This window comes from Silurus meridionalis, chromosome 23 (assembly GCF_014805685.1).
Source record: "Silurus meridionalis isolate SWU-2019-XX chromosome 23, ASM1480568v1, whole genome shotgun sequence".
Taxonomy (NCBI): Eukaryota; Metazoa; Chordata; class Actinopteri; order Siluriformes; family Siluridae; genus Silurus; species Silurus meridionalis.
In genome coordinates this window covers 15,212,569-15,238,839 of record NC_060906.1, presented here as the reverse complement: position 1 = coordinate 15,238,839, position 26,271 = coordinate 15,212,569, and the positions used below count along the sequence as shown (strand labels likewise).

Here is a 26,271-nt window from a genome sequence, read left to right as displayed (position 1 = left end):
CTGAAAGCACCATCTGAACCATCTGAACCCAGACCAGAGCAAGCAGAGGCTTTGAAGCCTTCCTGGGACCGGTGCTAATTAGTCACACTACACTTGCATCTAATAGACTTTAGCTTCACTGTATATTTGACATACAGTTCAATGGAGCCATGCTCTGAGGACAGGACACCCTGAGAGACAATTATATTGCCTACCTGCTGGGATGGGTTTTCACCAAGCATTCTCTAAGAGTTCTCCCTTGAGCATTAAAATCGCTCTCTTTCTCTCTATCTATCTATCTATCTATCTATCTATCTATCTATCTATCTATCTATCTATCTATCTATCTATCTATCTATCTATCTATCTATCTTCTCTGGCATTCAAAAAGTTCAGCAGCTGCAGGTGTGTTTGAAACATTTCTGATAAAGTCAGCATATTTAAAGTAGGGTGAAGCATTGTAGTGTTTGTCTTACACAGCCAGAAAAACCCACTAGACATAAAAAAAAAATAAAATAAAATACATCAGCTCAACAGCAGGACAGTGAAGTGAAGGTTCAGCAACAAACATAATGCAGGAGATAAAAAACAGTTCTCTGGGGCCAGTCCTGACAAAAAATATAAAAACACAATACACATCAGACTATAGGGTACAGTACACACTGCTCAGCCAACATAACAGTCATTTTGTTCAAGGGGAGGATAATACAGTCTTCTAGGAAGCTTAAAAAAAGGAGGAAAAATACATTGTGAACGACTGTATATCTATATTTATAATTAATGTGACTTAAATTGAAGATTTATTTAGGTTCCACTTCTTTAATTCCCATGCTAGTGGGTTTTTTTTCACATAGAACAATTTCCTACGAAACTTACAATACAGTTTGACTACCTGCTGCTAGCATTGCCAGTGTTAGTTAGCCTTTGCTTCATCTCTGGAGTTTCCAAAGTTGCTTTTTTTTTTTTTTTTTTTTTTTTAAATACCACAATTCCAATGCACTTGCAGAACACCAACTAGCAGTTGGATGTCAGATTTCTATTTCTTGTTCATTTGACACTGAACTTTGTTGGAAGATGGTGAATTAGCAAAGCAGTTTGTTAGGTTTATAAAAGCTGACAAATCTTAGATCGTCAGTAAGAGGATAAATGCTTTTGATTAACAACATTGTAACCGTGCTAGCAATGTCCTCCCTGTAATGACAGCACCGCAAACAGCTATTACCTGTTTACACAAATGAAAAACACAGTGCAAACCAGTAGACAGCCAGCAGAATCAGTAATCACATCACAGATATTTGTACACAAACACATGTCAGGGTGAGCTTTTTTTCCAAACTAATTAACTAAAATAATTTAAATGTCTCTGGCAGACATTATATTTCACTACCCTTTTACTGTTTCTAACAATTTTCCTTGTCAGGATTGGTATGAAATGGGAGCACAAACGCAGTCATGTTCTAACAGATAACCAAAAAGTGATTATGTAGGCAAAAGAAAACAAATGTTACTAGAATAATTTAGGCTTTAGTTACACCCATTTCAAGAAACTTGTTAGGGTTAGTAGCTCATGAATATGTGTAAACTGGAGACTACTATCTTATTTGGAATTTATGCTCATAAGGTTTTTTTGTCTCATCAGCAAACAAGCCAAATCTTGAGCAAAGGCTCTGCCATGAACAAATTTTCTGGTTATTTCCAGAAAGTCCAGACCCCATACACTTACAGGGTATCTCCATTTCACTATTGTGCTTGAGTCTCCTGCTGGGCAGAGTGAAAAGAAGTGTACAGCAACTTTGGGAGAAGCCTGATCGAAGACTTAATTCCTAATGTGGGATTTTTCATGGTCAAGACCATAAAAACACTGAAGAAGAATAGATGACAGGTCACAAATTATGCTGGTCAGGGGCTGAGGGAGGCAGCGAGAGCTAAACTTGAGCGCTGTAAGCACAGGGCTATAAACAAATTTTCCTTAGGCAGCGTCAATCACCTGAAGCCTACAGGCAAATTAAGCTGTTATAGTGGAGCAGAGAGTTCCACAGGCCACAGCGCTCTATTTAACCTCAGCAGCATACAAAACAGTCGTGATTCTAGTGCAACAGAAATGCTAATTGTATTTATCAAAGACTTGTTCTGACTCATCATCTCAATCGAACAAGAAAAGGTTGAGGCATATCTGGGCCAGAGTGTGAGAATGTATGTAATAGCATAATGATGGGGAGAATAAAACAGCTGTGGCATTAAAAGCATTAGGAATATATTGGGAAGGGGCAGTAACAAAGATTATTTACTGACACTTGACTACTGACCACACTGTGAGCAAAACCTACTGAGAGCAAATACAATCCGCAAAAAAATCACATACACAACATTAAATGATAGAGTATGGCAAGCTAACTTCGCACTGTGCTGGTTCTAAACTTGCTGCTGTGTTACAAATAATGCATGCTGATCCCTGTGCTACTTCACTAGTTTGATGTGCAATACTCTGGCTCTCGGCTGAACTTGCAAAAGCGTAAATAATCCGAATGTTATGGCGAGTGGAAACGTTATTAGATCCGTTCACCAGCACATCACAGACAGGTTGAGCTATTAAATATAGGGCATTTGGTCAGCAATCTCTCTTAGCCTCGCATAAGACCCACACCTTGCAGAAGCTCCATCCTGTAAACCACTTTGAAATATCTGTCGTGACACTTTGCAAAACATTAACCGTCTCTCCTCTTGCAAAAACACGGTGTGTTGGCGGTTTCCTAATTCTCGAATCCGATGTGAGTTAGGTGTTACTATTACACGGCTGTTGGGGGGGAGAGGAAAGTATTCCATGATAATGCGCAGCATGGAGGCATTAAGGAAAAAAATATCAAATTAGAGGTTTTCATTTTGAGCGACTTATGTGCTGAGAGGCACTCGCGAGCTCCATTCAATCCTGTAATGAGGCGCAGCAGCCTACTTTAATAAGAGCTGTAATGTTTTTTTGATTGCCCCGTTTAATCTCGCCCTCGTGGGCTGGCTGCCACTGAAGTACGCCGGACTTTTTTATACACAGTCACTTCAGTAACTTCCTGGAACCAGCCAGAGGTGTCATGAGTGGAAAAATATTCAGAGTAGTTCCATCCCTGTCCTCCAAAATACAGCAATCAATTTGGGAGATATTTCTGGCCTGTCAGGTGAATATTTTAGCTGATTTAGTTGCTGAATATCACTAGATGTCAGTGTAAAAATATAAAATCAGTAAACAGTCGAAGTGATAGTGGACAACGGGTTTTTAACTAGCATGCCAAGATGTTATTACCTTTCCACATGATCCAGGTTCCCGGCCATGCCGAGGCCTCCGATAGTGTAGAGTTTCCCATCATACACCAGACTGTTATGTCTGCATCGTGCCACCGTCATACAGGACACCAGGTTCCAGTTGTCCAGCAGTGACATGTAGCACCACACATCTGCCACCGTCACCCCTGACTCGGTTCCCCCTGATGTAAGGCACCAATAATATTGTCACTTCACAACCATGGTGCGCCAATTACAGACTTTTATTAATTTACTGTAAGACTGTTTGAGGATAGAATCAGATAAAATAAAAAAATGTGTTCTTCAACAGACCAATATTTGCTGTGACAACTAATGTTGAATTTATAAAGGTGGCCACCAGTGCAGGACAGTACCTGACAGGTAAATGTTGTCCCCTGCTGAGATGACACTGAAGAACTCACGTTCGTAGAAAGGCAGGCTAGCGAGGGGATACCACTTGCCGTTCTGCGGGTTGAAGCAGGTGACTGCAGTAAGAGAGCGCTGGTTCATACCGATGGCCTGCCGCCCTCCGACCAACACTATCACTTCTGCAACTCCTGTAGGTCGGGAAAACAACAAATCAAGCCATGTAGTTGAGCTCTGATAATGCTGGGAGCATGTCAGCAGCTCCTTTTGGGTGGTAATGGTAAAGCTATTAAACATAGCTCTGAGAAATATACAGAGTATTAGGAGATAATGGTATACTGATGGAATGCACTGCTCCATTAGGTTCACTGATTAACCAGGCTGGATGGAGAAGAAATCCAAGAATATCAACACAGCAGATGACATTAAATTACCTTGCGCAAACACACTCGGACACGGAGCCACTAAATTGAGACTTGGGAGTTAACTTGTGGCCAAAGTATTCTGGCAAAATGAACACATTACGTAAAGCCCCGATTTTTTTCCTCCTTTTCTCAAAGTAACCTACATGAGCAAGCCAGCTTGAGTGTAGAACTGAATTATCAGAGCTTAACTAAAGTCATAACCATCTGTTCAGCAGTATGCCCTCCAGTGATTCCAGGTTGGCCTGAATATCCTCAACATGTGGAGACTCTGCATTTTGCCATCCCTGAACGTTCAGGTAAACTATATTTTTAGTTGATCTTGTTCAGAGGAACTTGCACAACAAAACTTATAAATTAAATATAGCTTATCTATAAAATAATCAAAAATAATAACTGATTGATAAAAGAACGAATTTTCATTATATAAAACAAAGACTCCAGCAGAAGAGTTGAATATTGTCTAAATACTCAGGGCATTATGTCTTATGTAGTGTATATGCTCCTGTATAGGCTTGCCATCAAGCTACCTAAAAAAAGCAGCTTTTTTTTTTCAAAGTGAAGAGAAAGAAAAAGGCAGATACAGTGAGAGAAAAAGAGAAAAAGAGAAAAAGAAAGGTTCAGACATTCCTAAGCTCCCTGTAACTGCTGGCTCATCTTTCAGAATCAATACTTCCCTGGCGCTCCACTGACAACAGCACCTCGGCTGATCCATGGCCTTCTCTCTCTTCCTGCACCCCTCTTATAAACACTGTCATCTTTTCCTTTCCAGCTCTTTCACAACATCTCTCCAGGGCAGGTAAAAGCACAACTGGTGTGAAGAACTAGAAGGGGTAAAAAAGAATGTGTGGGGGTTTGACCTTTTGTCTTCACTTGGACAGGAAATACAATAGGAAATGTTGAGGGGATCATCTGCTCTGCTTTAGTGCTGAAGAAAGAGACATGATGCAAAGTCTGTGCTGTCTGTTACCAGAATGATTCATTCTCGGCTTAAGCAAACAGGTGCAGCAGATACTACACACAGACAGGAATATTTTATTTTCCTACGTTGAAGGCATGATAGCTGAGCATAGCTTCTGCTTAGATTTATATCCCTTTTAAAGAATCCATGTATCAAAATATACTGCACTGGATGTAGGCCAGCAATAGTGGTCAATTTGTTGGTTCAGATTCCAAAGACAGGGTTCACTGAAAAAAGAAATAGAATTTTCAGCAGACAAAGAAACATAGAAAACTTATAAAAGTTGTATTTCGATTTTGAAATTGAGTTAGAAAATAGTTTATGTTTAGAAGAAAGGATATAGCTGTTCCTGTAGCTCAGAATGACATTTTATATTTGTAACTTTCTCTCTCTTGCTTTCTCTCTCTCACACACACACACAAACACGGGGGAACAAAACTGTTGATTGCCTTCCATTCAAGTGCATTCTAATACACTATGTACTGGAACTGAATATCTCTCTCAGGAAAGCATAGACTTTTCAAGGAAAGGGTGAAACTGATATAAAAGGATCCAGTGCAGGACAGTGCCCAGATTTCTTTCTGCATACTTCAATATTTTGCCACCATAATGCTTAAAAGGAAGTTCACACTGAGCAAGAAGATGACCATAATTTATAAGATGCTGTGCTTGGAGATTTGAAACAGAGGACAATGTTTAAATCAATTCAGAGCACAAGGAGTTATCTTCTGGTGAGAAAAATCATGTGAAGCGAAATACCGCACATTCAATGCACAAAAATGCACAAATAGCGTAGTCCTTGTCGGAGTAGAATGACATGCATTTATTCCTCAGTTGGAAGCACACAATAGTAAAGGCTGTTTTTGTAGTCTATTTTAAACCAAAGTGAAGCAAACAACAACGGTGGGATGCCTGGAATCGAAATCTAGTACTGTACACATGGGTTTGATGGTCAAGTGTCCGCATACTTTTGGCCATATTGTGTATATTGGACCTCAAAAGAAAAATTATAATGTGAAGTCAAGGCATGTGAATATATATATAAATTAAATTAAAATGAACATGACTGCTGTGTGTGGCCTTTTATATACTGTGAAAAATACTACAAAATACATTAATCTCGGATAAGTAAAGTCAAATGAAACTAAAATAAAAGTGCAAAATGTTTTTAGACAGTTTTAAGGTGATTTAGTCGCACAAGGTCAAACCTGACCCACAAACATCTACTCTAACTGACTTGCGGACATAATAGTCAGAGTGACATAACACAATAAAGTGCAAATGTGATGAGTTCCTGTCCCTGGAGGGTAGCATTAAAGTGCCGATTGCCAGTAATACAATTTTTGGGCATAAAACTATGCGCTAATGCTGCAGTTCCATGCCGAAAGGATTATTAGGCAACTCAGTAATTAGACATATTAATTATTCTAATTAACTCATCAGTTTTAGCTGAAGAAATTTAATGTAGTCTTCAACTTCAGGCTATTTTTATATTGCTCGTTTTTTTTTTTTTTTACTGGTCAATTTTCCTGGTCAATCTTCCTACAGCACCAGTGCATGCCCATGGTAACACATCCACAAGAAGTAAGAGAATAGTAGAGTGTCTTTTTTTCTCACCACAATACGCCAAATCCCGAACACCTGTCAGTTACATCTGTGATATATAGACAGGAATAGGAATTCTGTACTGACAGCAACACTTCACTTTCTGTCTTCCTGTTTATCTCCCTCTCTGTCTCCTTCTCTCTCTCGATCTCTTCATGACGCTACATGGGTAGCTCTTGGGAGCTATGGGAGGCCGCACCTTTTACAGTTGAGAATCTCCCCCCTATGGCATTTTCTCCCTCCTCCCTGTGCCATGCAGCAATCACAGCATCTTCTTCCACCCCACTTCTTCCTAATGAGCCTATCCATGGCCTGGGATCAGCACCTGCCACTGGTAAATAAAGCTTTCCCAATGGGAGACAGAGCCACCCAGGTAACTCTCACCCCTGAGCTGAAAAGCACTAATGATAGCATCTGGAGCAGGGAGGAGCAGTAAATAACTCTCTCTCTCTCTCTCTCTATCTTTTCACTCACCCTGAAAGTTCTCCTGAACCTGTTCTTCAGAGGGATCAGAGCTCTCCCAGTGGGGTCCAGCTGTGCCTGATGTGGCACTCTCATCCTCCTATAAAGTCTCAACTTACACTTATGGGCAGCTCCAGTTTCCATAAACTGCATTTGGCCTGGTAATTGGAGAATATGACTCTTAACCCAACTGCCTTTTGGTGAAAATGGGTGAAAGTGATCCAGGAAAGAGAAGATAAATTGGCTTTGGATTTGCCTATCCGGAAAAAAAATGATCTTGTACACAATGCCAATGGATGGCTTATAGAAGCTGAATTTCTATGTGTTTCTATTATGAAACAAACAAGAATAAACAAGAATAGCATTGTGAAACTGCAGTCTAACAATTAAACATTCAAGAAGTCCTTAAAGACCATAACAAAGAACATGTGCATTAACAATGTATCACTTTTTACCCTATTTTTTGTATTTCAAAAAAGCCTTTTTTCTTCTTTTTTCCCCTTTTTTGTAAATCTCCTAATTTTAGATATGTATATAGATGATGAAAAAAGTTGCAATAAATCCTCCTGTTTTATGTGTCTTGTGTCCAGGACAAAAACAACAACAACAACAACAACAATAATAATAGTAATAATAATAATAATAATAATAATAATAATAATAATAATGATAATTATTATTATTATTATTATTATTATTATTATTATCATTATATGTAGGTATACAATATAAACAATTACAACAACTGACAGTTTAAAATAATGATATAATAATAATAATTATTATTATTATAATAATTATAATAATAATTATAATTATAATCATAATCATAATAATAATAATAATTGTTGTTATTATTATTATTATTATTATCATTATTATTATTATTATTATTATTATTATTATTATATGTAGGTATATAATATAAAAATTGACAACAACTGGCAGTTTAAAAGACAAGCCACTACAATTCTATAAGCAGGAGGTGTATACTTGTTGGAGTATGCATTTTGATTTCTGCATGTAAAAAAATCCCTTTGTAGGTTTGAGTCTGAACCTGAAATTACCAAGAATATACAAAGTCTGAGGTTATTAATAGTTAATAGATTGCTGATCCGTTTTCCATGTTACAGATGTCTTGAGCAACGGCTGCATCCGGCTATACTTCAGTCAAACTCCTCATTGAGGAGGAAAAAAGAAAACCCTGCTCAATTCCCAAACCTCACCTCAACATCTGACTTCAACTGTGAAGATAACAGAGTCTCCCTGTGGCTTAATGCTCAGCGTGATTTCCATCCAGCGTGAGTTCTCCCCCTGCCCTGTCCCCGTGTGCCTGCAGAGGGTTAATGTGGCATGAAAAAGAGCACAAGGCTCCTGCTGTGCTCAATGCTGTTGTATGGGCTGAACACTGTGGTCAGTGCCAGGGGAGTAACCACCTATCCACACATGCACCCACGCACACCTGCGGGTCAAGCACAGGCCACAGTAAGCCACACAAAGCCAACACAAAGAGAGGTGAACATGACTCACATGCACTTTTACTGCTTTTAAAAGAAAATGAAATGTCACCAAAAATAAGAGAGATAAGAAGTCACACATGGGAGAAGAACTGGTTAGACTTTCATGATCATGTATGAAAATGATCTCAGGGTCTGCCAGGATGTTATTAATACAGTCAGACCAGTACAGTTTCAATGTAATAAAAATAAAAAAACAGCAGTATTACAAAATAATTTGATCGTTTTAGTGCAGGCAGTATTCATCTGCATAGCATGCTAATGGAAAGCAATCAGCAGGTGAGCCACGCTGAGAGAATTGTCCAGATTAGTTGTGACAGGCTCCCCTGAAAAGTGCTAATGTAACGAAGAACATATGAAAAGAAAATTCAATTTAAAAACAGAGTGAATAAACTGCCAGTGTTAACGTAACAGCCAGAGTAGATAGGGAAACAGCATATGGATTGGCCTGTCCTGAGAGAGAGACTGAGGCTGAGAGAAGCTGACAGTTTTGTGCAAAATGCTCCTCATTACCTGTCATGCATGCAGCCATCACGGGCTGAATAATCTCCTAGGCACTGATTCACCATGTCAACTGCAGCAGCACAGGCCATAGGCTGCTACTGGGATGCATTCATCAGAGATCCAATAATTAAACAGTGTAGAGTTAGTGCTGTAGGTGAGAATTAGACACCAATGATGTTTCCTTTAAGCCGTTCCGATATTATACTTTTAAATTAATTTAAACCAGAGACGTATTGCAAAATAAAGGACTCTATTCATTTTCCTGAACAAACTACAAAAAATGGAAAACTGATCTAGAATTAAAAACAAAAAACATAAAGAAATAAAAAAAACATTAATGTATGACAATTGAGCAGCATCTTTCAAACTATGTTTGTCATAAATGAGATGCATTGCTATTTGAATGGCTAGTGCAAAAAGAGGCCAAATATGACCTCATAAAGAAATAAATCACAGTTCCGAGTGTTAATAGAGAAAGTAATATAATATCTTGCTTTTTTTTTTTGGACCTCCTGAGTCTGCATAAGGCTTAGCCAAAATCATTGTAGAATAACCAGTAGAGAAATAATTAAACACAGTCAAAAATAAATTATTTGGACACCGAAAAGATGCAAATGATGCTCAATAAACCAACACTACATTCACAGGAATCATTAGTTATTCGAGTACACATAACTAATAACCTATTCATGGTGAGGTGAGTTGGGAGGCGAGAAAGAAGTAAAGAGATCAGAAATTCTGATTTATTCCTTGTGATTCTTAGTTATCCTGCACTACCTATGACCAAACTACTGATCAGCCACTAATAAGATCCTGCAGTTCAACAAGTTATGAAGTGAATTTGTAAATACTGAATTTACCTGCCTACCATAAACATGTTCAGAATAAATTTAGACGGATAAATCACGGCCAGTGCTTTCAATCAAGAAATATGACATCATGCATACAGTAGATTTTAAGGTTTGACTTGTGCTGAAGCAGAATTCCATACAGGAGGTTTTCATTTTGCCAATCGAATCAGGCTTCTGGCTTGCACACAAGAAGGACAATGCCAGATTCAGTGGCATTTCATGTCAAATAAGTATTTGCATTTCTAATTAGTTTCAATGCACTGAACGAAATAAAATGCGGTTTGATAAAAACACAATAATGAACTGAGTGTGTAAAACACCATATGGACAAAAGTTTGTCACCTGATTATAGGATTTGTGTTTTGTATTTATACTTTTTGAACATCCTTTTCCACATTTACTTCCCTTTTGCCCTTTTTAGAACCTCCACTTTCTGGGAGGATGTTCCACTAGATTTTGTTTGTGGAGATTTGTGCTCATTCATCCCCAAGGACGATGATAGACTCAAAGTATGAAAATAGAGTGAGGATGCCTGGGGTGCAGTCAGCATTCCAATTCTTTCCAAAGGTGTTTAGTAGGTTTGAACGTCAGAGCGCTATAGCAGACCACATCTTCATGGAGCTGGCTATGTGCACAGGGGCAGTGTTATGCTGGAACATATTTGGGTCTCATAGTTCAAGTGAAAGGAAAATTTAAAGCTACTGCCTCCAAAGACATACTATACAATTGTGTGCTTCCAACTTTGTGGTAACAGTTTTGAGGAAGAACAGGTGTCAGGTGTCCCAATACTTTTGTCCATGTGCTAAATATTTAATTATATGAATGTCACATGCATTGATAAAGCTTCAGGTAAACAACCTGACAACCTTTTTATTTGTTGTATTTGTACCCCCACATAGGGTACTAATTACCCTTCTTACAGCCCACTGGGTTTTACTTTCAAGCTCTAAATAAAAGCTTTTTAAAAAGCTACAACTGTAAAGCATCCACAAAGCCTTTGTAAAAAGACATATTCCCACAAAGATTTTTTTTTTGTGTTCAGGAACGAGTAAAGTTGTACTGTAGAATTGATGCTGTGATGTACTTTGAATCTGTATGGCCTGTGATATGGAGACAGGAAGTCGTATTCCCTTTGTATTTGCAAGATAACAGAGAGGAGAGAAAAACAGGGGAAGAGGAAGGCCTATACAAAAACAAAAGACCTTTTGCCCTGCTGAACTGTCACTCCATGGATGTCTTAAGAGTGAGTCAAGTAGGTTGAGAGAGGAATGTTTCATGGATGACATAGCAGCATTTTTTTTTTTTTTTCATACTTCACACTTATCTTACTGGCTCAGGTGGTGTACACATCAAGAGCTGTATGTGGGCAAAACACACACACACACACACACACACACACACACACAAACACACAAACACACACACACACACACACACACACACACACACACACACACACACACACACACACCTTTTTCTGTCTGCAAAACTGTCCATCGGTGACAAAAAAAAAACCTAATGCTTTATTTTCCTCAACCTTCTACTCTCTTACCTTTCCTTCTTTTACCCTCTCTCTCTCTCTCTCTCTCTCTCTCTCTCTCTCTCTCTCTCTCTCTGTCTCTCACACACACACACACACACACACAGTGTAAAACTCAACTGTCGAGGTACTTCTGCTTGCTGTTGACTGCTCTCTTAGTTCTATGCAGCGTTATAAACAGGGAAGACAGGTGGCTGGCAAACCCACAGTGCATCAGAGCCATACTGAACCTGCCACACATACCACAGGTTTATACACTTTGTAAACACAAACCACAAAAAAAGAAGGTGAATGAAAACAAGGAAGCAAAAAAAAAAAAATAATAAATTAAAAAAAGAAAGATCGTTAGCATGTGTCAAAAGTATAAAGCACAATGTGAAAATAACTTCCACGTATAATAAAACCAGCGTTAAACTCAATATCAACATTTAGGAAGTTTTAACTCATAAACTGACCCCTGCATAAACTATTTTACTAATTCTTCCAAGCAAAAATAAAAAAGAGGTTAAGTACAGTAATGCTGTGTTTGAGTTAAAACTATAATCCCTCTCAGAGGACAATTAAACACTGCCTAATAAAGGGGAAAAGAATTTCTATTCTGGAAAAAGAGAAGATCCTCGAAGGGAAGCTTCTTAAAGCTGGACTTAGTCCACTTATAAATATCTGAATTAATAATGTAAACCAGCATAGTATGCCAAAAATCCAGATACTGCTGCTGATATTTATAAAGGATTTGGAGATGTATTAAGAAAAGCTGTGGTAGCCAGGCTTGCATGTTTGCCACTACAAATAAAAAATCAAAGTGGTGCCATGTTTTGCTTGGCTCACTTGGCTGTTCTGCTTGACTGCTGCAATAAAAACCTTTCTCTAGCTCTTGCTCTCAATTGAGCCTTTACACGAGACATGAAATGACTTTGAAGAACCAGCATAGAAATATCACATGGTAAAATGTGAGAGGAGTGTGTACAATATCATTCCTCAGAGAAATCTGTCTCAGTGTATTCAGACAGCACTTCATTGCCCCTGTATTGCACTGGACTCCGATCAATAACAGTCAGGGAGGGAGAAAGGGCCACAGTGCATAAGGACTAAATAAATCCATGCACTGCTCACAGCATCTGCTCTGATGAAGCTGAGAAATCCACAGAGACAGGCCAGTCTAAGATTGGAAATGGTTTATTCGAAAAAAATAAAATAAAATTTGCTGATATGAGTTCATAATAACACACATCTATCTATCTATCTATCTATCTATCTATCTATCTATCTATCTATCTATCTATCTATCTATCTATCTAAACACACACACACACACACACACACGTATATATATATATATATATATATATATATATATATATATATATATATATATATATATATATATATATATATATATATATATATAAAGAGAGAGAGAGAGAGAGAGAGAGAGAGAGAGAGAGAGAGATGTTTATTTTGTGGCTTTTGCATTATTGACTGATTTTAGATTTTTCAACCAAATATAAACGTTACAGCAGAAACACCTTTAAAAAAAAACAAAAAAAACAGAAATGCTGGCTGTCAGGGATTATCTAAAACTTTTCTGTAAAAAAATAATAATAATAAGACCTTTGCACAGTATTGTATTATATAAACCCGAACTCTACTCAAAACAATTTAAACATACGGAGCACTTGAAAAAACAAAACAAAACAAAACAAAAACCATCGTAGCAAAGCTGATCAATGTATTATGCTCCTGTAGCAGATCTTCTACGGCAGCTTGATAAGTTTGGGTTAATGATTTTGTTAAAGGCAGTTCCCTTTCAGGAACTCAAGCTGCGTCGAAATGCTTTGGGAACGCCCCTGAGTGTTCACACTCTGAAATAATGTGTGTAATCAGTCAAAAGTGGACGCTGGCCATCCCCGGCAGGGTGACGTCACGACCAGGAAGTATAAAACAAACATGGAGTGAGGTGAGTGCCAGCTTCTGTTTGTTCACAAAGCGCTCTGTGTGTATGTGTTGACTTGTCTGTCAGTTGTTCGTCAGAAGAGAGAGCCCTCTGCATGTCAATGCCATCGCCCCGCTCCTGAGTGGCACTCTCCGAGGGAGTGCTCGCGCTCCTCCCGGTTCTGGCCCCGCCACTTCCTGGGGCACGCAAATGGACCTCGCAGAGGGCTTCGAGATGGGCTTATCCCTTTCTCCAACCTAACCTGCTCGGTCCAGCACTCGCTCACAGGCTCGGAAGCACGCCTTTCGATGGTTCTTCCCACTGCTACATGAGCATTAGCTCCACCTCTCTTTCTCTTAGGAGGGGGGCGGGGGATGGGGCTGGCTTTGCGAGCTAGGCTAAAGGATGGAGTTGGGACGAAGCTAGAGCGGTTCCGCACATAGAGCTGGCTGCACACATTCGGTGCGGATTCTCTGCACATTCTGTGCATGATCTGCACATATTGCGCCGGGCACATTTAGAGAGACGCCTCTTTCTTCGAGACCCAAGAAGACCCTGCATAATACGTCAGCGCTCGTAGGTAAGGCTTATGCCTTGGCAGGTCAAGCCACTGCCTCTCTGCACACCATGATGGTCCTGCAGGCTGAACTGCTGCATTAACTGGATATGGGAGGTGACCTGGGCAGCCAGTTCACAAGCTCCACCGGACGGCGGGCCTGGCCCTCAGAGCCACTAAAGAGACCGCTAGGGCCATTGGCTACACTCGTCTTGACAAAGAGGCACCTCTGGCTCACTCTCTCAGAAATGTCCGACAGGGATAGGGCCGTGCTGCTGGATGCCCTACTCACTCTTTCAGGAGTAAGAAACAGGGTTCCAAGAGTACATACCACGCCAGTCTCAAGGGGCTGCTCGGTGGGCTCAGCCTCAACCAGGGGAAGCTCCTCTTACTGAGAGCAGCTTACATCCCGAGTCGGTTGAACGAAGAAGCAGACACCCTGTAGGGGCAGGGGTTGAGACTTGGGGAATGGCGGCTCCACCCTCAGTCGTCCCACCACCTGTGAGGTTACAGGCATTCTATCCTCCTCCGTTTCAGGCCCCAGACCAGAAGAAATAGAACCGGCTGTGCAAGGTATGCGCACTGACACCTAAGTCCATAGGACGGAGAAAGTCTGACCAACTGCTCATCTGCTACGGCCCTCAAAGGAAAGGTCTCTCTGCCAATAAGCAGACCCTTAGCAGATGGATCATTGATGCCATTGCATCATCATATAAGTTCTCTGGTCTCCCCGCTTCATTCGGGGTCAGAGCTCACTTCACCTGGAGTGTGGCTGCTTCAAAGGCTTGGTCCTCTAGAGTACCCCTCCAAGACATTTGCAACGCTGCAGGATGGTCCACCCTGCTGACCTTTGTCCGGTTCTACAACCTGGACCGCAGTGCCACTCCTGGCCCCTCTGTAGTTCGAACTAGCTGTGCTTATACACACTAGTCAGGGACTGTTCAGTCTGCCGTGATTGGACACTTGATCCAAAAGCGTTTGGACGCAGCTTGAGCTCCTGAAATGGAACGTCTCTAGGTAACGTACACTACAGACCAAAGGTTTGGACACACCTTCTCATTCAAAGAGTTTTCTTTATTTTTATGACTATGAAAATTGTAGAGTCACACTGAAGGCATCAAAACTATGAATTAACACATATGGAATTATATACATAACAAAAAAGTGTGAAACAACTGAAAATATGTCATATTGTAGGTTCTTCAAAGTAGCCACCTTTTGCTTAGATTACTGCTTTGCACACTCTTGGCATTCTCTTGATGCCTACTTTGAAGAACCTACAATATGACATATTTTCAGTTCACTTTTTTGTTATGTATATAATTCCACGTGTTAATTCATAGTTTTGATGCCTTCAGTGTGACTCTACAATTTTCATAGTCATGAAAATAAAGAAAACTCTTTGAATGAGCAGGTGTGTCCAAACTTTTGGTCTGTACTGTATGTAACCCTAGTTTCTTGAGGGAACTAGACGCTGCGTCTCTAAGCCACACTGCCGGTGTCCCTGCAGCACTTCCTACTCCCTTACGAGACATCACCACACCGGTGAGGGCCAGCGTCCAATTTTTGACTGATTACACACATTATTTTAGAGCGTGAACACTCGGGCGCGTTTCGACGCAGCATCTCGTTCCCTCAGGGAACTAGGGCTACATACGTAACCGAGAGGCGTTCATTGTGAAAGGAAAGTTTTCACACTATCATTGATATTTTGCATTTTATTTACTAACTTTAGTCTGATTACTGACCCGCCAGTATAGTTTGCTCAGAAAATAAAATCGAAAGCAGCTCGTTTAAAGACTAGTGGACAAAAAATTTATAAAGTTTACAGATGCAGTATTTTATCCATAACACTAGTTGGAAGTCCATAACTAGTTTAAAGTGGTAATGTGAAAAGCAGCCCTATTAAAAAACTATAAAGTAAAAAAACTGGTGATTTAAATTGTCAAGCAATTAAGTAATTAAGTAATCATTAATGCTAAAGCATTTAGGGGTAATTGCTGTCATTATTCAGTTGTGTTAAATACTTATCCATCCATTAACAAGCATGAAGTTACTACATCTGGACCTTGACAAATGTTAGTATCTCTAAAACTATAGCTCTGAAGATGCTTTCAGTTCATTATTGTTTAAATATTTTTATTGTTTGTACTTTCAACTGATTAAGAAATTATTGCAATGCATTTTATAACTGTTATGATTCTCTAAAGCACCTGCAAAAATTAGATCAGGAAATAAATATCACACCCCCCTGAACATCTCGTCATATTGCTCCACAAGGTTATCGCCACAAGTTCTCAAACTTCACCTATTGGTACCCGATGATTAATTAAAATTGAATTAATAATTGTTAACAAAGAACTTTCTGTTGTGCTCTCCTGCTCCAACCCTGCTTAATAATTATTCAGAATAAAAAGAACATCAACAAAAAAAAGTGTTTAAATAGGTTGATTACCAGCTAACCGCTAATTGCTTATTTTACACATGCAGAATTAACTGTACAGGTTATAGTAAAGGCAGAAATTAGCTGGCTCTGGACTGTACCTGCCGACAGTCTTGGCCGAGTGCGGGGAGTCTGCATCTCCTGGCGTGCGTGAGGGAGCATGTGGTAGCGCTTAGCCTCGTTCACTAGGTCTCGGCAGGCCTCGGACGACTTGATGAGCTCCTCATTGTCCACGACGTTTAGCAGGTAGCTTGGATGAATAAATGGTAATCGGACTACTGCCAGCAACTCCGAAATGTGCTGCAAGACAATCAGACAGCAAAATGGTTTGAATAAGAATGATTTATTCACCGCACTTAATGTCTATGTTCTGTGTACTATTTTGTAATGTCCTATTTATTTCTACATAATTTATAGCATGACATTTAGGGTTCAGTTTCAAAAATGCTATCATTATCATAGTCACAAAAACATCTAACAGTGTAAGTTATTAATAGTGAAAAAATCCAAAGGAGCAGCTTCCTGACATCTCTGCTTGATGTCTGACTCTGGCTTCTGAGTCTTTTCTAATGATGTTTTATTGATTATTTTGGAATCGGTTAAAGGATTAGAGGTTGGATTTAACTTTTTTCATGTTCATTAGAACCCAAGTTTCACATTGTATGTTTGTTTTTTTTTAATGCATTGAATGATTGATCAATGACCTTTAATTTTCATAAACCCAAACAAAAATTAATAAAAATTAAGTAGAACTGTAGAACTGCTTATTTGGTAAAAGATCATTCTTTTTGGATAAAATCACAGCTCATTATTTTTAAGATTGCTTTGCGGTGCCTCAGTTCTTTTGTTCTCTCACAGAAGACAGAAACTCATGCATGTGTGTGTTTGTGTGTGTGTTGACCAGACGCCTGTGGGGACGAGAAGGTTTGATAGGAGTTGCTATGGTGAGGGGCTCAGTGGGCTGATGGCTTGTTTGTTCGCAGTGGGGATCTGTGAGGTATTTGCTTGCGTCTGTGTTCAGTGTTGAAAACATGGGCTGAACAGGGTCATCAGTTTAGTTGACCTGTTCACCCTGAGCTCTTACACACTGCCTCTATTAAGGCCTGTTCACACACATGTACTTTCATGAAATCTAGACCTATGTGCTCTTTGCAATCTACAGCACGCTAGCCCTCCAACCATGACATGATGATCATGTTCACTTCAGGCTCACTTGACATTTATACAGGCAACACTATTGACATTTCTTAACAGAGCTCACAATAGCACAACAACCTCTAACCATTTCTCTTTGAATTATATATTTTTTGTTTTGTTTTAACCCCAAAACAACAGATTTACTATGAATTCTGTTGTACAAACAATGCACAGCTAGAGGCCAGGTCTATAAAAAAGGGCTTTTTGGAGCTATTTCATAGATGCTTGCCAAGTCTTGGCTGGACTTCAATCCTTTGTATTATTCACTAAAACTCTTCCGAAAATTGCCCTTCTATTAAATGTTCTAGAGTAATTCTCTCAGAGTTGGCTTTTCTAAAAGAAAGTAAACAGTAGAAAGACGGTCTGAACTCTCTGTGTGTGTGCCATCTCAGTATAATGTGTTAATGTAGGAAAAACTGACTGGTGGTTCCAGGGCACAGGAATTGTCCCCGGTGGGTGAACGATTTGGGATTAGGATTGGTGGTAGCTCTGGCGAAGACATGCTGTTCTGAACACATTTCGCGTCTGTTCTAAAATAATGGCACAGCAATATGTCCATGTTCCCACCAGAATGCTCCCTCTCTCCTTTGCCTTTCTGTTCTTCTCTCTCCAGCCCTGCCAGAGCCATGGCTGAGCTGTTCAAACAGCTTTGGAATGGTTAGAGAAAATAATCATCTGCTCCCAAGCTGAGTCACCACAGAGAAGTAGGCGAGGGCTGTTACAGGGTGGTGGGATTTATACTCCCGCTTGTAAATTTAACTCACAAAAAACACTGGTGTTTGTAAGCCCCCATCCCATTCCAAGTGATTATATGATTACACTAAAATATGCAACCCCCCCCCAGAAGGGAGCAGTAAACAGTCATCAAGATTCTCTAAAATGACCAGCTTCAGCTTGAAGGACAAGAAATAATGGCAGAAGAGGAAGGCATATTCTGAATCTGATGAATTATATATTCTCCCAGTTGGATCTCTTACAGAACCATCTGTGCATTTTATGACCCATGCAGTGACCAGGTCGACTGCCTAAGGTAAAATTGGGAAAAGAAGAGCATAATGGAGATGAGATATTAAAGTTCAGAATGTTCACTAAGCACTCACAAGAAGTCTTAAATTTTCATAGCTGCTAAAGCAGAAACGGGTTTTAACACCTTGCAAAACTACCAGCATTGTAAGGGGAAGGATGTGATGGTCAGGGATTAATAGTTGTTTAACCTACAGCAAGATGTAGGTGGTATGTAGGTATTTTTCTGCTCACAGGATACTATTGACTGTCTGTCATTCCAATCCAGCAGAATGTAGAGATATATCTTGATAGATGTGGTGCTGTTATGAGTCTATCAGGATACATCTTTCAATTGGGCAGTCTGCTTGACTGGAATGGCAGACAGACAAAACAGTTCAATAATAAAAATTAAAAACACCTATGAGGTCAACCAAGTAGTGCTAAGTGTAGTAAATTAACTGCATTGTACCATGTCTGTGTTACTGCTGTACAGAAGAAACTAGGAAAACCCAAGACTACTTGTAAGCGATCAATGAATTTTCTGAACTTTAATAATTCTTTCCATTAAGCTTATCTTTTCCAAATTTTCCATTAAGCAGTCGTCACTGCATGGGTCAGAACAGGACCGATGGTTGTGAAAGAGATGCAAACACTTCCATTTTTACTGCTATGCTGAAAATTACTGACTAGCAAATGATATCTGGTCAGATTTGGCCCTATGATAGTCTCTGTTCTGGTTATATGCATATGTAATAGAGGTGCATTTAGTAACTGTATACAAATATTTACCTGTAATAGACCAGTAAATATAGGAATAAAAATAAATTGGCCAGTGAATATAGCTATAGGTAAGTGCACATGTGTACAATGATCTTGCTGTAGTAATTATAATTGAATTGAGAAATGAATTAATATTTATAAATGGATATTACTGTAATTAGGTTCTTTTAGCACACCACATATTTATGTTTAACAGTTAATATCTGCCTGGCCTGCCTTTAATAAAGCACTAATTTAAAGTCCCATTAGGATCCATGACTGACCAGTTAATAAGTTCCACAAAGATTTAACTTTAATTGCTAGTCTGTATCATTTCATGTGGCCTGCAGCTATAATAGTGATAATATGTAATTAAACATAAGATTCTCCAAAACTTTTAACTCCTAGTGTGTTTTTACTTCATCTAATATTCTTCATCTGATTTTTTTCCCAGTATAATTGACTATGGCATACATTCACACAAACACTCTCATTGGACACTGGACCCATATGTCGAGCTTGTCTCTGCTTCCAAATTCCCATCTTGCACAAGGTTCAATTTACTGCATACACACAATCAATATTCATGACACTGAGAGCCTTCATGAACCTATTCAGAGCACGGAGGTATTTCTGTAGCTGTGAACCAGTGCTGATCCCAGCGCCTCATACTAGCCATGCTGTACGTGTACTAGCATCTCTCGGCTATTACAGCTCCAGGGTTTCCATGCCCAAGCTTGCTTTTAGCACCTGCTCTGTGGCGATCAGGACCACAGAGGAGCTGCACTGTCTCTCAATCTGTAACACGACTTGAAGCGGTTGATCACTGAAATAGGAGGGAGAAATGGGAATGGGTATCCCGTTGGTGCATGTCTGAAGAGCAAAGTGCACTGTGTTGAGAGTGTTAATGCAGAAGAAAAACTGGGGTCAGAAATCATACAATAAGAATTCAGGATCATAGAAGTGATAAGTAGTTTGGAACACTGTGGAAAAGGGTTTCCTTGAGTTCTTTAGGTAGTTTAAATTCTTTTGATTCCCATGGAACCCTCTTTGATGGTAAGAATACCATCAGCAGTTCAGGCAATAAACCAACATAGATTAGATTTTACATTGTGTGTATTTTTTTTATTATTCCTTTTTTAGCATTAACAAAAGCACACCTTTTGTAGTAAAATCTCATGTCTGTTTATATAAAAATTCTATATCTCCACAGAAATGTGACATTCTATACATGACATTGGTCACCTAATGCACATACATTTTAAATGATTTCTGTATATGTACATTTGAACAACAGAAATCTATTGAGTGTGTTAAAACAGTTATTGGCTGTACTGCTCGTCTACAAGCCTGTACAGTAAACTCATTCAATATAGAGAAGGTATTGACTTACTAGTGAGATAGGGCATGACTTTTCTATGTCTATCTCCCCTCTTTCTTTTTCACACTCTCTCACATACATACAGTAATCTCTACTTCTATTAATAGCTAAAATGGGTAAAAACATTCTGAAAAAAAAGTGTTTGTGGTTACTTGAAATTGAAGTAAATGTATTCTAAGCATCGCAAGCTAATCACATATGCCACTCAATCTAGTCCATTAAGACTCAAATATAAGTCTTAATGGACTAAACTCAGCTAGCTCTAAGCTTTTCAGTGGCGTTTGGTCAGGGGACTGGGGTGGCCATGTCAACAGCTTGATTATGTCATTAAACCATTTAAGGTGGATTTAAATATTTGCATCGGATCAATATCCTGATGGAATTTTTAACCACAGCCCAGTTGTAGCTTCTTCACACAGGCAGCAAAATATGAAAAATCCTCTAATACATCAAAAAGTAAATGGTATGTATGTATGCATGTATGTATTCTAAAAATTGGTGGATTTAAAAAAAAATGGCTTTCTACGGCCACACTTAGTTTTACAGGTGTCTAATAAAGGTAACATTTGTCCAACTTTTTAACAATCCTAATCCTATAAATGTGTTCTTCCAGGCAGGTTAATTACAGCTATGATTACAAGCTATACATTTGTTTAACTATTGCTCTAATCAAGTATATGAGCTTTTTCTGGGTGAGTTCCTTGTTTTAAAACCTTTGCCTGTTTATTGAAGGTCAGCAAACAGCCTCACCACATATTTAAGTCCGAATTTAGAGTATTTAAAAAATTCACTGAGTATGTTATGTGTGAAATTAAGCTAATTAACCACAAAACCATAGCCTATATTAACTCGTCTTTATCAGTGGTGTAACTGCCTGGATACACTGACACACACTTACACACACTTACACACATACACACTGGACATATTTACTCTCAGGTGGGGAATAATTAGTTTGACAGCATGCTGAGAAGATATGACACGAGTCAAGTTGTGAGTATGCTGGGGTGTGTCACACAGATGAAAAATGCCCACAGAGCATTTTCTATTTTGTGCTGTTAGTGGGCAACACAGTGTCATCACATGGCCCCCTTGTTAGTGTGTATAAATAAGACCTGCACAGACAAAGACATTGTCTTTTTCTTTAAATAATCTCAGCAAGAAAAATAACTTAGCAAAACTTTCCTTTACACACCCTTTGAAAGAGTTTATCTGGGGTATTCTCTTTCTGGGGAGTAAGAAAACAGAAAAAACACTAAAACAGAGAAAAAAAAAGGACATGGGGAGCTGGGGTTCAGCTGGCCTGGTGACTAGAGCTCTGCTTCTGAATCATATAAGTGCAAACGAGAGAGAAAGCAATGAAAGACACCCAGCACTTCCAACACACCTTCCCCCCTGCTCTTTTGTTCTCTCATTCTCCTCACAGAACACCTGCTGCGTAAACCCCTTTACATTGGTCTAGTCTTCTAATATATAAAAACTAATCATAAAAAACAAAACACACACATATATATATATATATATATATATATATATATATATATATATATATATATATATATATATACACACAGGCAGAATATTTCCGAAGACCTAAATATAAAAAAATAAATAAATAGAATGCACAATCTCCGATCTACAGTCTAATGTCTAACAGGTCTCGAACAGCTAATAAGTATTATCTCAATGGAACATAGAACACAGATCAGTAACATCACATTGATTGTTACTTTACAGCTGCTGAATTAGATGGACCTTCATTTGGTGCATAGTGATTCCTCATCCTGCATAAACCATCATTAAGCTCTCCTTTCAGCCTCATATTAGATCTTCCTTCAAAAGAGACGCTATTAATCAAACCCCTTTGTCCTGCAGCCTTAGCAAGTGAGATAAAGTGTTGGCTGAAATTGGCCAGGGCACAGCATTAATGGGCCGCTGGCAGCATGAGGGGCTGATTCTAATTGAACACACATGGCCTGTGCTCTCGACCTGGAATGAGGAGTTAAGGGAAAGGCCAGTTATTTGGTAATCATCTCACTCTCTTTGCCTGCTCCGCTCCCATAATGCCACAGGAGTGAGATTACTGCCTGGCACTCCTGGCTGCACACCGGTGGGAATTGGACTCCAGCAGCTGAGGCTAACCTACAATGAAACTACTGTTTATGTAAAATAGATTGCAAGGATTACACCAAAACTCATTGGTTAAAACAAAGTTTATGAAACTGAGCAGCAGATAAGCATACTTGTAATATTTCAAGACTAGAGAAAGGCAATATGTATATACACACACACACACACACACACACACACACACACACACACATATATATATATATATATATATATATATATATATATATATATATATACATACATACATACATACAAACCATTAGGTAATATGACATTTTGTGCAGTTAATTTACTAACATCTATGAATTCAGTGAGAGAATAGCACTTCTTCATGAGCACAGGATGGATCGATCATTAAGCTGGCATGTACAATTTTTATATTCCTTATGCCCCATGAGCTACAGTATTTGCAGCATTATTCTTCTTTTTGCGAGTCACTTGGGAGCCATGTTACGAGTACAGGAAAACTGTGTTGACTCACTGCACACTAATGTAAATTAAAATAAGGGATGAAGAACTACCCAACACGGATCCATACATCATCTTACATGGAGGCAGTGCTTCAGATTGAGGCTGAAATTAAACTAAGTACTCAGGATTCTCACAATCGAGTGGGTGCTAAATCAGAGGTAATTAGCTCGAAGCCATAAAATCACTTGCTTACCTAGAAGTATGACCAAATGAGCTGTTTTTATCTCCATTCCCACCACCACTCTTTGGCACATACGTGTTTAGCTCATCTCACACTTCACATCTCGCTCCTTTCACGTCTCAGAAATATCACGTTTGCACAGAGTCTTCCTCGGTACTGAATCCCACAGTGAAAACGTTCTACTTGTATACTTGTATAAACAGCAGCTCAGGCTGAGAAACAAGCCCTCGTACTGGCCTTTATGATTCTTTACACTGTGACAATTAGATTTAGAATATGATTGGGAAATATCAGAACCTTCCATCACAGTCTAGTCCAGGTTGCAGATAAAAAGAAGATGTTTAAAAATGCTCATGATCTACTGTGTAAACTCCAGGATTGACCAGTGGGTTTATCATGTGAGTGTGTCCTCCAAGTGTGTGAGCTGCTTTTTAAACAGAATCTCAATGCGACAGCTCTGTCACACATGGCTCTGGCGTTTCAGACAGACACGGCGCTCCATCACGACTGCCAAGAACCTGATGACATACTGCATACAGCACAGGCCTTGAATATATTTCACAGGCAGATCTACTGTGCATTAAGGTTAACTCTGAGCATCTTCAGTCTTTTGGAGAACTGAACAAAAGAGGGCTAAGGCCCGAAAAAGTTTCCTTTTTTTTAACTTGGAGGCAGATTTGAAGTGGTCACGTGTCTGAACTACCTCTTTTGATCCCAGAAGAACAGAGACACTTCAGGAGACTTAGTGCTCCTGCTGTGTCCTACACTTTCACTTTTTTCACAAAAAGGGCAAACCTCAATTCCAACACACTATCTCTAAGCCTTCAGTCGTGCTTAGCTCATCTCATTCAGTGGGACTTTTGCTCTCTCTATTTCTTCTCTGCTTTTCATATCATTCATGCATCTGAGAATGTGCTAACAATATTGAAATCATTTTAACTACACTGTCGAGTTGTGGTTGTTAGGTAACTGTGGATGCTCTTTTGACTCAGGCCACTATATTATTACAAGAACATGTAGCACAAATGTTTTGCTTTGTGTAGATAATGGTCAATAAGGACAAAATTTACTAAGCTAATTACAGATGTGCACAGGTTATAAAAGATGTCGGAAAGTAATATCATCTATTGTTAATCTTAGATTAATATGAATAAAAGTAAAGCTAATATTGCTATATCTGTCATATTATGACAGTGTTTTAGGGCTTTAGTTTAAAGAAAAAAAAAATGTAATATAAAAATAAGGTTGTGATATATTGAGAAAAAAAAAAGTATATTTCATATTACATGAAAAATGTCAATATTTCAAAAATAAATAAAACATTTTGGAGAAAAAAAAACTGCAATATATAAAGTCATAATGCTACATTGTGAGAAATCTCATTGACATGAAACAATGTGAATCACAATTGAAAAGATCGATCCTGAAAGGTTGAAACTCTCAGTGCGTATAAATAATTCTATGGAAGTTTCTATTATATAAATACTGTTTTCTATTAAATTTCTAAGTACTTTTTTGTTGTAAACTGACCAAAATATGCAAAATATTGTAATATAAAAACTGACCTGTACTCGGTTGGTTGGGTCCCTCTTGATCCATTTAACGACAGTCTCATAGACGAGCTCCTCAGCTTTTGTGTTTAGACTATCGTTGGACAAGTAGCTGACCAGGTCTTCTTTAGAGATGCTGAGGATCTCGTCCTGGCCTGCCACATCTGGAAAGTTCTGCAGCGCAAATGCCTTGGCCATGTTGTGCAGCTCTGTGCAGCACATAGCCTCGGCCATGGCCAGGACCCCCAGGCAGTTCCCCGCTGTCAGCTGCTTTTCTAAAGAGCACAAAGGAAAGAGAGACAGCGCCCAGCGCCCACATCCATAAAAGATAACAAGATTTTGGGTTGTGAATATGTGAAGCATCGAGGAGCGCTGTGGCTCAAAGCTCTTCTGGGACAAACACTGGGGCAGAATCGATTGAGTGCAGGGCACACAGCAGGGGTGGCATCCCATGGATAAGCAATGGCAGGCAAAGTACTTATTGGTGCCTTAAAGCTGAGGAGGAGTCAAATAAGGGGTCAACATTGTGTCATAAGTGCTAGACATCCTAAAATTGTGAAGTGTCTATGCCTGTGACTGCAGAGAGCCTGAACAAATAATACTGTAGCAAGATTTAAGAATGTGCAGCTGTCTGTCTAACAAAAGTGTGACATAAATAAAATGTTCAAATTTTGTTGTTTGTTTGTTTTGATATAAACATTCAAACATGGAAGTTTAAAAAGAAACCTACTGATCTTCACTATGGCTTTTCTTTACAGAGAAATAAAAATAGAACATACTGCCTCAGTTAATAAAGCATATACAATAATATCCAAAGTGAAAGGCGACATTATCTGGGTTATTCTGAGGAAATACTCGATTAAATAAATATTAAATATAAATATAAATATAATATATATATATATATATATATATATATATATATATATATATATATATACATATATATATATATATATATATATATATATATATATATATATATATATATATATATATATATATATACACACACACACACACACACACAAACACATGCACGCAGTGCTTTCCAACTTTTACAAAACAAATTTAAGTATTTCATCATAGAAACTTGTAGCCTGGTAAAAGCCTCCTTAAGGTAAAATGTGTTTCTTTCAAGTGCACACACTCACACTGTGTCAT

The 26,271-nt window shown here is 38.8% G+C and overlaps 1 protein-coding gene across 1 annotated transcript in view; it reads right to left on the bottom strand.

Annotated features, from left to right (window-relative positions):
* LOC124377281 (kelch-like protein 29) overlaps positions 1-26,271 on the bottom strand; it is a 168,599-nt gene that overhangs the window by 14,919 nt on the left and 127,409 nt on the right. Inside the window, exons 8-11 of the mRNA XM_046836696.1 lie at positions 25,123-25,382; positions 16,532-16,730; positions 3,645-3,827; positions 3,272-3,452 (exon numbers count right to left, since the gene is read on the bottom strand). Of these exons, the coding sequence (XP_046692652.1) occupies positions 3,272-3,452; positions 3,645-3,827; positions 16,532-16,730; positions 25,123-25,382 (823 nt within the window). The remainder of the gene's footprint in view (positions 1-3,271; positions 3,453-3,644; positions 3,828-16,531; positions 16,731-25,122; positions 25,383-26,271) is intronic.